This window comes from Dicentrarchus labrax, unplaced genomic scaffold, assembly GCF_905237075.1.
Source record: "Dicentrarchus labrax unplaced genomic scaffold, dlabrax2021, whole genome shotgun sequence".
In the NCBI taxonomy this organism is placed as follows: domain Eukaryota; kingdom Metazoa; phylum Chordata; class Actinopteri; family Moronidae; genus Dicentrarchus; species Dicentrarchus labrax.
This window is the reverse complement of record NW_026136702.1, coordinates 3,235,818-3,248,272: the sequence shown is the minus strand read 5'-3', so window position 1 is coordinate 3,248,272 and position 12,455 is coordinate 3,235,818. Positions and strand designations below refer to the sequence as shown.

General features: G+C 41.9%; 1 protein-coding gene across 2 annotated transcripts in view; it reads left to right on the top strand.

Annotated features, from left to right (window-relative positions):
- dntt (deoxynucleotidyltransferase, terminal) overlaps positions 1–12,455 on the top strand; it is a 76,941-nt gene that overhangs the window by 17,917 nt on the left and 46,569 nt on the right. For both annotated transcript variants that reach the window (XM_051425314.1, XM_051425305.1), the window contains exons 4-7: positions 1,689–1,859; positions 4,338–4,409; positions 4,613–4,736; positions 7,646–7,778. In XM_051425314.1, coding sequence (XP_051281274.1) covers positions 1,689–1,859; positions 4,338–4,409; positions 4,613–4,736; positions 7,646–7,778 — 500 coding nt within the window. The remainder of the gene's footprint in view (positions 1–1,688; positions 1,860–4,337; positions 4,410–4,612; positions 4,737–7,645; positions 7,779–12,455) is intronic.

Below are 12,455 nucleotides of genomic sequence, written 5' to 3'. Positions count from 1 at the left end.
TAATGAATGGCTCTACTGATGAACCAGCTCTACTGTGGTGACATGCTGTCCTCCACTTGGTTCTGCAACAGTAGCTCATCACTCCAGCAGCAGAGCAAACTGTGACGCGGGCCAGCTGAACAGGGTGCCAAATGTTCAGCTGCATGCCAATATTAGAAAGTGTGACAGTGAAGTTGTTTCATTAAGGGTTTTTTTTCTCACTTAATTTTCTTGAGGTTCAATAACAATCCATTTGAAAATGTCCCCCTGATTCACTAATCTCATTTGGTCTGTATAAGTTAGTTAAGAGGATATCTAAAAAAAAATTAAGAATTACAGAAGATGTTAATTTAAGTGGACAGCTGGGCTTTGGACCAAGGAATTAAGTATAGGGTTTGAGGACAGAGCAACCATTTACAAATACATTTCATGTTTTCACTCATAACTCCTGAAGTAGAGGTGTAGAAGCTAAAGTAAGATTAGGTAAAAACTGCAATTTGTCCAATACTTTGATTTATGACCAAAAATACCTGCAAAACCATTGACATTCCCATCAGCTATCAGCTTTACTTTGTGTTTTGTGGTAATAAGCAAATGTTAGTGTACAAACATGCATTTATCCACAAGCCTCACATAGCCACTAGCATGGCTACAGACTCTCAGTCTTGTTTGACCTCTAACACAAATATTAAATTCAATATTCACCCGGAAGAAGGTCTTCCAAACATGTACTGTAGGAGAAACTATGGTGGCTGCAGAACTCACAAAAAGGCCCTATCTCCTTATCCTCTCGTCGTCGTTCAAGCAACTACTAGAAATCCTAGTAGACGATCAGTAGGCGCTGAGGTCTCCGATCTGGTATTACGGTACAGTGGGTTTCTGGAGCTTTTTGCTATAACCAGCTGTGCCTGTAAACAATGCCTATGAGAACTGTGAGAGTGAATCAAAACAGTAAAGTTGTGAGCAGTAAAACCAAAACAAAGGGCTGAATGACAATGACTCCGTAGGGTTACGGGAGACTGTAGAGACATCTGTCAGTTCATCACTACAAGTGTTCTCTTTCACTTATATGTTGTCATTTGATCCACATATATTAATCATAATAGCAGCTTTAAATAAACAGCATTAGAATTGAAAGGTAAAGGACTCTGGGAAGTTGGCAGTGTCGTATGCTCTCTAGTGGATTCATTCTTTCCATGATTCTGACTGCAGCCTATTTGAGTGTTCGAGCATCTTGCCTTTGTAAAGAGAAAGTCCATGCTTGCCCCCCCTGGGGAGCCTGTTGTGAACAAGTGGGAAATGACAGGTTCCTGTCTGGTGTTGGCTAGCCTCTAATGTCTCTGTTCGGTCATCCAGAAGAAAACCAACATGCAGCACGTCCTACTGTACAGTGACAGGGACAGGGACAGAAAGGAGTGATAAAGGCAGGGCGAAGGAACTGGAGGGAGTTCTGGTTTCCTGCACGGGTCAGTGCATTTCACATGTGATTGAACACCTGACACATTTTTGCTTGGTCTTGCTTCCTTTCCTGAGTTTTCTCTGTCTTTCCTTTGTTTAAATGCTTTAAACAATCCATGGTGATTCATGCAATAAGCACGCCACATAATTCTTTTCATATAATATCTTACAGGTGGAAATGTTTAGTTTTGATCTTTTCTTCCACATTATTCGTTCTCCTCTCACATGTCCTTGCCTCCCTCTCCCTCTAGGATGCTTTTGAAGTGCTGGTAGAGATCTATGAATTCAACGAGATCGAGGGTCCATGCCTGGCCTTCAGGAGAGCTGCATCTGTCCTGAAGAGTCTACCCTGGGCGGTGCAGTGCCTGGGGGACACTCACAACCTGCCTTGCCTGGGGGAACACACTAAGGCAATCATGGAGGTAAGGCCCACAGTCCAGCTGACAGCCAATCCATCTGTGTTATGTGCTGAGAGTGTTGTCATGAAACAACAGTTTATTTTGGGCAGCCATACTAAATGGATAGGACAGCAAACCCTTTGTCCATTTTTTGTCTTCTAGATTAGATTTTCTGACAACATAGCTTGTGATGCAGAGGTTTTCAGAAGCTGACTCACAAAAAAGAGTTTCCAAACCAGTCTGTGTGTGCAAACAATAACTAATGCAGTGTTTACTACCTCTCTCACCCTGCAACTTTCAGGTCTCCTGAACATGATTTTTATACTGTTGCGGAATTATCTAAAATCTGTGGCTGCTTTGAAGGGATAGAGTCAATCTAAACACTTTAGGAAAAACACTGGAAATTGTCAGCAGTAATTTACATGTGATGTGATTAATGAGCTAAAGCACTCAAAACCAACAGGATTACTGCTTTAATGTAGCAGTAGTCTCACATAACCAGCCCACAGTGCTGTGTCTGGCCGACATGGGTGGATTGTCTCAAGGTCTGCTGCTCTTTAATCCAAACCCCCGCGGTTCCTTCTCTGATGACTGTAGCCCATGTCTGTAATAGGTAATATGTGTTCTAGTAACAAAGCAAAAAACAAAGAAGTTTGAAGGAGCTAGCCAACTGGGTGCAGCATCTTAGCCATTGTGATAATCAAAATCTCCTGACCTTTTTAATCAAATCAAATTTGACATCATTCAATAATCTTTCAGAAATAAAGCATTGACAGTATAAATAATGTTTATAATAATGGAGTGACATACAGCCTGAGTGAGTATTTCATATTATTGTGTGCAGACTGTGTTAGTGCGACGTCAAGAATGTAGCTGAATCTTTCTTCTTCTAACAATACAAGTCTGCACAAATGTGCTTTCTGGAGGTGAAATCAAAGTGGAATTTCATCTTGCAAAACACATTTGCTGTGAGTTACTGAAGGTTAAAAAAATTCAATGTGGAGTTCAATCTTTCAACAAGATATCAAAAATAGTTTTGAAATTTCTAGTCCTAGACAGCCACGCTAACAAAACTCGCCTCACACATGAGCACACACTGACAGGCATCACACACATTTGTCTCGTCTGGGAAAAAAAAGTCTTATTGGGTCACTTGGCAATCATCCTCTCACCTACAGTCGTGCTCAGGGCAGAAATCATGGCAAGTTGTCAGGGAAAGTGTCGAGAAATGTTTGCTTGGGCAAAATGCCGGGTCCCTGTAGGAGAACAAGGTGAGCTCTGCAGTCCAACTCTCTGACACATTAAACCTAACATACACACTGCAGGTCTCAGAGCAAGTTTCAAAATCTGTCAAATCTGTCAGCACTGAGGCGGATTCATTAAACAAAATAAAATAAAGGTCCCAGGAGACCAAATTAGACTGCCTGTGAATGACCTCTCCCTGTTGTTATTCTTACATGATTCAGATGCACACCCGGCGGTGAGGGTTTTTTTTCTCGCTAGGTTGTCTCTTTAAAAGCAGATCGTGGCTCAAAACAAGAAAATGACATGACACGAAAAACAAAGTGAAACCAAACAGAGTAAAAACAAAACGCTTGATGTGCCTGTGAACATCAGAGTGACACTCTGTCAGCAGCGACTGAACCGCTCGCTGCTGACTGAACATCCAAAGTGGGGGAAATATATAAAACCTACTGACATGAAAGTCCAGGAGCACTGAGCCAGAGTTGGGGATGAATAGTCAGTATGTGTTTTCCCGTGTGTGCGAGAGACGTTGTGCGTGTGTGGATGTGTGTCTTCCCCGGAGCAGGGAGCGTGTTGAAGCATTATCCTTGCGTTTGAGGTTGGCCCTAGCTCGAGGGTTGAAAAGTGGAGAGGTGGACGGATGGATGCATCGTTGAGCAGTGAAGGCTGTTTTGAACTGCACTGTACTCACAGTCTGGATCTCAGGTCCACTGGTTCATTGATACTATATGTCTTCCCTTCATGCACAAGATTAAAAAGCACACATATTGTACATATTGTAAAAGAATATACCAGCTCATTTTTTTAATGACTTTTACAATTTCCCCATGGAAGATGGCTGATATTAACCAGATAACTGCGGCCTGATTTTATGCCTTCACATAATGAAGACCGTTTAAAGCAGCTTATGTGACCAGCAAATTAGTGGTGCTCTGAGAGCTGCAGACAATTAAACGTGGAAAAGTTGTTTCGGTGCAAACAATAGAAGCTGGAGAAAACATTACCTTGGGCTTTTTTATGAATGCCATAAAACCGGTATTAATACCAGGTTTCACAACAACAAAGTCGTTACTTCTTGAAAGGAAATGCAAATGAGGACACGAGGAACACCTGATTTAAGTGGAAACTGTTTTGAAATGAGCAGCAATTTGGGACCATTTGTTAATTGCTGATGGAACCAAAAGCAGGGGGAAAACATGACGCTGCCGACACACAGTGTTTTCTTACAATAATGTCACCTACTTTTATGTTTCGCAGGAGATCCTTCAATATGGCCGCTCGTTTGAAGTCGAGAAAATACTGTCTGATGAAAGGTATCAAACGCTAAAGGTCAGTAGATGAAAAACAACTCCACCGTTCGTTTGCTTTCTGCATTTCGGTGCTTTTGAAAATTGCTGTGAAAGTGATTTGCATTTGCTATCTCTTAAGGACACAGAGCTCTTCAAAAACTTTGAATGCTAACCCCTTCTGAGAAGAGCCTATCATTTCAGAGCATGTCTTCTTGATTACGTCCTTACCTCGTTTCCTGCCAGCTGTTCACGAGTGTGTTTGGGGTTGGACCTAAGACGGCGGAGAAGTGGTACCGCAGAGGGCTGCGCTCATTCAGCGAGATTCTGGCAGACCGCAGCATTCGTCTAAACCGGATGCAACAAAGTGGTACATCAACATCTCACAATATCCACTCTGCCACTCCACAAATTATAGACTGAAAATTTCAACTTGAGTTTGCTTCCAAAAGAGATTCAAAGACCTAATCGTTACATTTCTCCAGGGGGCCTGCATGTCATTTGGGATTTTTTGTCCTTTTCTGTCCCACAAGAGGCTCCTTATGTGAGGCTCTATCTGTAATGTGTTTTCTCTAAAGTGAGGCCAGCAGGGAGTTTGCAGTGAAAACACAATGGAAAAGGCAGCAGGGGTATTTTTAATAAAAATCAATGAATAGTGACTGTGAAGGGGAACGCTTGCTGTAGAATTCCCATGAGCTCTCATCAATCAGCTGGGCAGAGTGGGCCATCACGGCAAGAACAATGAAAGGTCGCTGACTTACAGTGCCAGAGTTAGGATATCACACGTTAGTGGTATTTCTAAAGGAAGAAAGATTTTTGTTCATTTTTCTTTGGGGAATCATTACTTTTGTTATATTGTTATTTTCTTTAATTACAGATGGATTTCGCTGAAGGTTTTGGACAGTTTCCAGAGCAGTAGTAAATTAATTTTGTGCTAAAATATGATGTTTGAGTCTACAGCTGTTCTCATCTGATCTTTTGCAATTGTTGATCTTTAGCAGTCATAGTGAAATAATGGCAACCGTTATCAGAAGGGTTTGTCATGTTGTGAACATATCTGTGGCAGTATTACATAGTTTGTGTAAGCATGGTGAAAGTAGAAAGGTCATCATGTTGAGTCACTTGTGAGATTTTATGATATCATTTCTGCAGCTGGATGAGCAAATATGTAAAAAATGAGCTGGAGGGATGTAAGAAACACAGTCTATATTTTTAACCATGCTAGTGGTTCTATAGGGAGGGCAGTGCTGGTCTATCTGCTGGTTCACCACTGGGGTCCAGACTGAAAACTCTCCACAAGTATTGAATAGATTGCCATGAAAGGTGGTACAGACATTCCCAGACCTCAGAGGATGAAGCCTACTGACATTTCCTGTAGCTCAACAGTAGGTCAAAGTTTTTACTTATTCTGTAAAATATATCAGCTACAATAATCTACCATCTATTTAACATGGTGCCCAGAAGCTGTATTCTAATGATGTTGTTGAACTATTTGACCTTCCATTTGAATTTGGTACATTCATCAATATGAATTGTAACACCGACGCTTATGTAGCGCCATCTTTAGGTCAAATCATCAGTTTGTCCAGTGCTTTGGACAAATACATGAAAAATGAATGGCATTCCCATCAGCCTCATCTGTATTTAATGTGCCACAGGAACACTATTACCATTCCTCTACTTATTATTTTTATACTAATTCTTCTTCTGTATACAGCTCCTACATTATGCTTAAGCTACACAAGCCTTGTGCTGTTCATAGTGGGAAAAGTGAGAAAAATGAGAGAGTATTTTAATTCTGAGTTCAACAAACACTATGACCTGTACTGCGGACTGTATGGTCATTTTTCAAACTGTTCATAAAGCAAACATAAAGCATAAATGATCACAACATGATGTGTGACATCTTTCGACACCGTTTGACACTTATCAGTGACAGTTATCTGGAAGAATACAATTGCTGGTAATGCACATGCACACACAGTCATTGTTGTGGACAGTATGCAAACAACCGCTGTGGAGGTGGTGCACAGCTATTCACAGGGAGCATGCTGAGAGCTTTAATCATATTTAGCATGACTTTTTATAATATGTTAAAATAAAATACATATGGTATGGTACGCATATGTTTTTTCGCATGTTAGCATGCTAACATTTGCACAAAGTACAGCTTAGGACTGATAATGTAGTTTTTAAGATATTTGTTCATAAACAACATGTTGGAGTTTCAATTTCAGTCTGGACCAAAGCGGTGGACTGGCTGTCAGTCGAACATTGTCTATCCTCAGAGACATGCCAGCAGCATGCCTAAAAACAAACAAATAATAATTTTGGTTAAAAAAGAAAAAAAAGAATGGAAACTGAAAGAAGTAAAATAAGTTACTGTTCAGAGCATATCTTCAGTGATTACTCTCTGAGGTGATGCAACGTTCAAATCTGAAAGAAATAGCTGAGGGAACAGGAATACAGCAATGCAGGAGCATCCAAACATGCAGATAACATCAGCCTCAATTGTTGTCAGTGATAGAAATCCCACAGAGCATTTAATGTCCGTGGTTAAATGTCTCAAAGGGAAACACTGATATGCAGCTTTTCATTTGTCTGCATCATTTCTCTGCTTCTTCTGCTGCTCAGGATGTTGCTGTGTGCATATACTGTAGCACTGCATGAGGTGGTAATTCAAAACATTATATTACACTGCTCGCAGGTTCCCATTCAGTTTGAAACTCCATCCGATAATGTATTACGCTGACAGACATCTTCATCAAACTGGTCATGATCCATCATTCGGAACACTGCAGTCTCTGCTCCATGCAGAGAAATAATGCGAGTTTTTGACATGGAAAATGTGTTTGAACCCTGATCTCTCCACTGTACTCTGTAAATCTTAAAAGGGCAGGAACATGGATTATTCCAGTTATTTTATTGCAGTACAGACGGAAAGTTTTGTAATTAATTGGCATGTAGCTCCGTCTGATCCAAGAGAAGGAGAATTTTTTATGTAGCACAGAAACATGAAAAAAAAAACTAAGTGAGATGCATGAAATCAACAAAATACCAATCAATCCATCAATCATGATTTAGCTCAGTATCTACAGTGGCTGTAATTCTCTTGTGTTTGCAGCAAGCGTGCACCTCTAGTCACCTCCTATCAGTCAGCAGAACACATCACATTTTACCTTACTTTTAATTCACCCTGACTCTCCACTTCCCCAGAGCAAATGGCTATGATTGATGGCAGGCTCCCAGACTAATAACCACGTGGTCTTTTCCCTGCAGGTTTTCAGCATTATGGAGACATCTCCAGGGCTGTCAGTAAAGCAGAGGCCTTAGCCCTGAGGAACATTATTGACGAAGCTGTCCATGCAATCACACCGGACGCCGTGCTGGCACTGACAGGTGGCTTTCGCAGGTACAGGACTTGTCTCCTCCTTTCAGTGTTGATATGGTAGTTGAAATAGAATGGCACTTCCTATGCTGCACTTTTTCCACACTATATTTGTTCGACTCATTTTCGTTACGCACATGGGAATACTGAGATATTAGAAATGTCTCAAGAGGTCTGCTTGAATTCTCATCCTTATTAATAACTACTGTCACACTAAGTCACAGAGGGTGTGTGGGTAGACGCGTCAGAGCTGCTGGCACTTGAATGCATCCTGCAGTTGATTTGAATTGATAGATCAAATATGTTTATTTGACAACACAGCGTGTGACAGCTCACAATCTCTTTCTTGATGATAAAAAAATGAATCTTGAGTGCACGGGTCATTCCCAGCATAGTGTTGCATTTACATTAAGATGATGAAATGCATTACATTGTCAATCTCAGAGTGCATGCTGAGTGCTCCTGTAAAGCTACCTACTGAGTGCAACTATTTGCTCACAGCTGGCGCCTCCCTCCATCACCACCTCTTTGTGATGCTCTTTTTTTATGTGCGCTGCTTTGTGCCTGAGTAAGCGTGGAGCACTCTACTCTGTGGTGTTGTAAAAATCCAGCCATAACCAGTGGCGTGTGAGGTAAATAATTCAAAAGCAGTCTGGCAGTAAGGACAGGCGCTTGCCTCTCAACAGGGGTGACAGAGCTGCCACAGCTTAGCTGATGGTCTTTAATAGTGCCTGGGCTACAAATGTTACATGTTGCCAGGGAGAGTTCCCTTTTTTCTTTAAAAAACATATGAATTTTTCCTTTTTCTCTATTTATTGTATTCTAACATATTCCAGTTTGTCAAATTTTGGTACGAAATGATCATAAACCAGTGGTTCTAAAACTTTTTCTGGCATGCCCCCCCCCAGACACCCAGGTCATCCACACTCCACCTGCAGTGGCTCAGCAGGGCCCGCCCCACAGTTTGAGAACCGCTGCCATAGACTGACTTTTAAAATGAGACAAAGTAACTTTTCCTAAACAACAACCACTGTGGCAAGTGCCACTCAGCGACAAATTTAGCAAAAGTTAGAAGGCTAAGCTGTTGTTGCAGTAGCACAAGTGGAAATGAGTCATAAGCTTTGTCTCATTCTATTCTACATAGAAATTTAGTACCGAACCATTAAACACTATATTCTACAGGCTATGGTGCTTCCGGCTCTTTCTGACAGAAGCTGTCAGTCTGGTAACGGTTAGGTGTCAGTTTTTTCTAAAACGCTCCAGCTTAGCTCCGGGTTGCATGGTGTTTATAAGTACGCTCGGTAGGTGTGCTAAGAGCTGAAATAATATACTCCCACGCTGATGAAAACTCCTATTGTGTGTGCATACGTTCATACATGTGCGCACGCGGTAAACTTCAGGGTACCGGTTTGGGGGTTGGAAAATATGGTCAACCTAAATAGGAAGATTGTATTATTTCTTCTTTCAGAAGTTACATAGTCTAGCTTTCATGCTGGGACTGTGTTGTATATTTAATTTGTCTTGGTGGTCCACAAGTTTCCTAAGTAAAGATGGTATCAAACAGCACAAGAAAAAAAAAATCCAATATCTCTAATCTTCAAAAGGATAAATGACAGCTGGAATGATATCTGATTATGTAAATAACTGCTCCTCAAGGGGAAAATGTGGTAAAGGAGATGAGAAAAGTGATTAGAGCATCATGGATAGTTAACATCAAGAATGAAGGGGAGGAACAGCGCAAGATTTATGGGCCAGGAGTCTGCTGCAAAGTGTAAAGGGGCCTGTGAGAGAGTTTTTATGGCTTCAAACTCAGGGAGATGAAGCACACATTTACTTCATCTCATATTTGGTGCAGACTAGGGGAGCATTACGTGAGATCTAATTGGAATCATACGGAGCTATAATTGAAGAATGATGACTTGTACATTATCAGTTAGTAAGTAAGTAATTTACCTTTATCTTGTTGAAAAACGGATTCTCCAGACATGGTTAAAACACAGCAGGAGGCGGTAGAAGGCCCATTATATCAAAATAGTTCATATGCTCTCTAAGATGCCAGCAGCACCACTAATAACCCACTAATTCTCTTCAGTGTGACATATTTGAAAATTTCCCCTTCTAAAGTCCTGTCAAAGCTCGATTTAATTACCTATAATTTCCAACGTGATGTGGAGTCTCTTATTAGCTTCATCTTTCCAGCCGATAGCCCTTGTCAAACATGGAAACACACACATACTCTATACCTCTTTAAATAGATATACTTGGCTCTGGAAAATTCTTTCATCTCTGGATAACGTACACATAGAAGCAACTGGGCTCCGAAAAGTTTCAGGAAATAAGCGCCGTGCTCCAGTAAACTCAAGCTGTCATCCACTTCAGAGGGAAACAGCATGGTGAGGATTTGTTGATGCCACTGACATTAGCCTTATTGAAAGGACAGCTGTGGAAGGCGGGTGACAAGTCTTAAAGCGGTTTTGTTGGGGGGAGGATTAAAAATAGATTAGGCTTGAAAATACAGCTTCTACTACCACTGTGTGTGAAAGGCTCACGCAGTGTCAGCGGAGCGCTGTATTTATTTCGGTGTGAAGCCTGCAAGTCCCTGCTGTGGATCTTATTTAACATCAGATTGTCTGGAATACGACTCAAAGTGACACTGATGAGGGGGCCAATGGTGTCTGCTCTCAAATCCTCAAACAGGAGTCGAGTCCCGCTGCATTGTTTCCCCTGAACAACAACAGAGATAAGTCATCCTTATCAGTTTAGTTCAGGGTGTCATGATTTTTAAAACCAACTCTATTATCAGCTTGCAAGGGAAAGAGCAAAACAAGCTGTCTCATCATGAGGTATAGCCCACTGACGCTTCACACTGGCTGCTTTTTCTTCCTTTTATGTTATATCTTACTGATTATCACCTTGTTTTTCTGCGTTAGCAAGAAACTAAGATGGCAAGCGAGATACAAGGTGAAATGATGCATTAGTATGCATGGACCTGTTTCTTTTCCCTGACCAAACTCTCCTTCCTGCAGATGAATGCATTCTGTAAAATTTCCAGCAGCAGCAACACTTCCCACATCTGTATTATTTATACATGTCACCCTGTCGTCCACGCAAATTTGTAAATAACCATGTATATTTTATAGGCTTTGTGCAGAAAGAATAAATAATTTATCATTTTCCCTCACGCAATAAAATAGTAGACTGGCTAAATTCAACTGCTTTGCTCTGTGTTGCACCAAATTGATAGAAACACTGGTGGTGTTACTGGGCACAGTGTGTTAACAGCCCATCAAAGCTCATATTTTCAGCAGAATCTTCCCAGCCATATCTCCCGCTGAGCAGGAGTGGATGCCTAATGCTAAATAACAACAGAATTCTAAAAGGTACACCATTAGAGGCAGAGCAGAAGAAAAACACCCTCTTTCCTGGGGAGAATGTGCCCCACGTGCTGTTGTCTACTTTTCCGCTGACTGGGGTTGAACGAGAGGAGGTATCTGCACTGACCCGACACATACTAATGCGCCGGTGCAATCAGGAAGGAGCGGAGAAGCGTAATGCCACGGTCTTCCTCTCCTCAAATAACCATCAATTCCCATGTTAGCCCTCTCACGCACACAGGCTTTGATAAAGTCAGGTTGTTTTTAAGCCCTGATTGGAGGTAAACTGAATTTATGCTGATGATCTCTCCGTCTCTCTCCTGCTTCGGTTTTTTGCTATTCATGGCACACATTTATGCAGTGCACTCGAGTGAGTTTTGCCAGCGCAGCAGAGGCTAGCAGTGAGATTCACTTAACAACTTGAGCGCACTGTACAAGCTGGAAGTGTTGTGGAATTTCAGTGTTGCCAATTAAGAGTGTTAGAGGGTTCGGAGGAAAGTTGCTCGTTCAGCAGATGGAAATCTGTGATGCAGGCTCAAATAGCCGTGTCCTACCGGTCAACTCATTAAAGAAGTGTCAACTTTTCACATAAAGGCCTACATGAATACCACTGAGTATGAACACAAACCTAAAAGTGAGTACTACCACATCTTCTATTACTCTTGAAAGAGAATGAATTATATACAGTCACAGGGCAAGTTAAATGACTGTGACTGAAGCAGCATCTGCTGAGTGAACCTGTTAATGCCACAGGGGTACATGCTCTCTGCCAGTAACGCTAACCATTAACATTATCATGCCTGGTGGAGCTCTAATGGCTGTTTTCTAATACTTCCCTGCTCCCTGAATTAGCCACGGTGACCTTTGAAGCTTACCCACAAGCCATTCACAGCCTCTGTCCGTTCCTTTAATGTCCCTCTCTCTCACTGCTGTCACTCATTCGTTGGAGGTGGCGAGGGGAGATCAAACCCGGAGCCTCATGGCAGTGGAGGTCTCTTTGGAGCCGTATCGCCCCCGACATTCGTTGTCATTTCGCTTTGTTGTTAGCGGTGACATCGGCGCTAACGTCTGTATGATTTCACCTATTGTTTAACGTGCGTGCCTGTGAGTGGGCTTCGGGTAATGATTAGTTTGAAATGATGCCTGGCCCTTTTGGCAGGTTGTGCCGGCATAGGCCAAAGCTGAGGTGGCAGCCAACTTGAGCAGATCACAGCCTGGCAGGGGGAAGCTTCTGTAATTTGAGGGGCAACTTCGGGGCTCGTGGACGGCGTTTGCTGTGTGTTTTTGTGTGCATTGTTCTCATTTTAAAGACTGCTAAAAACCCTGC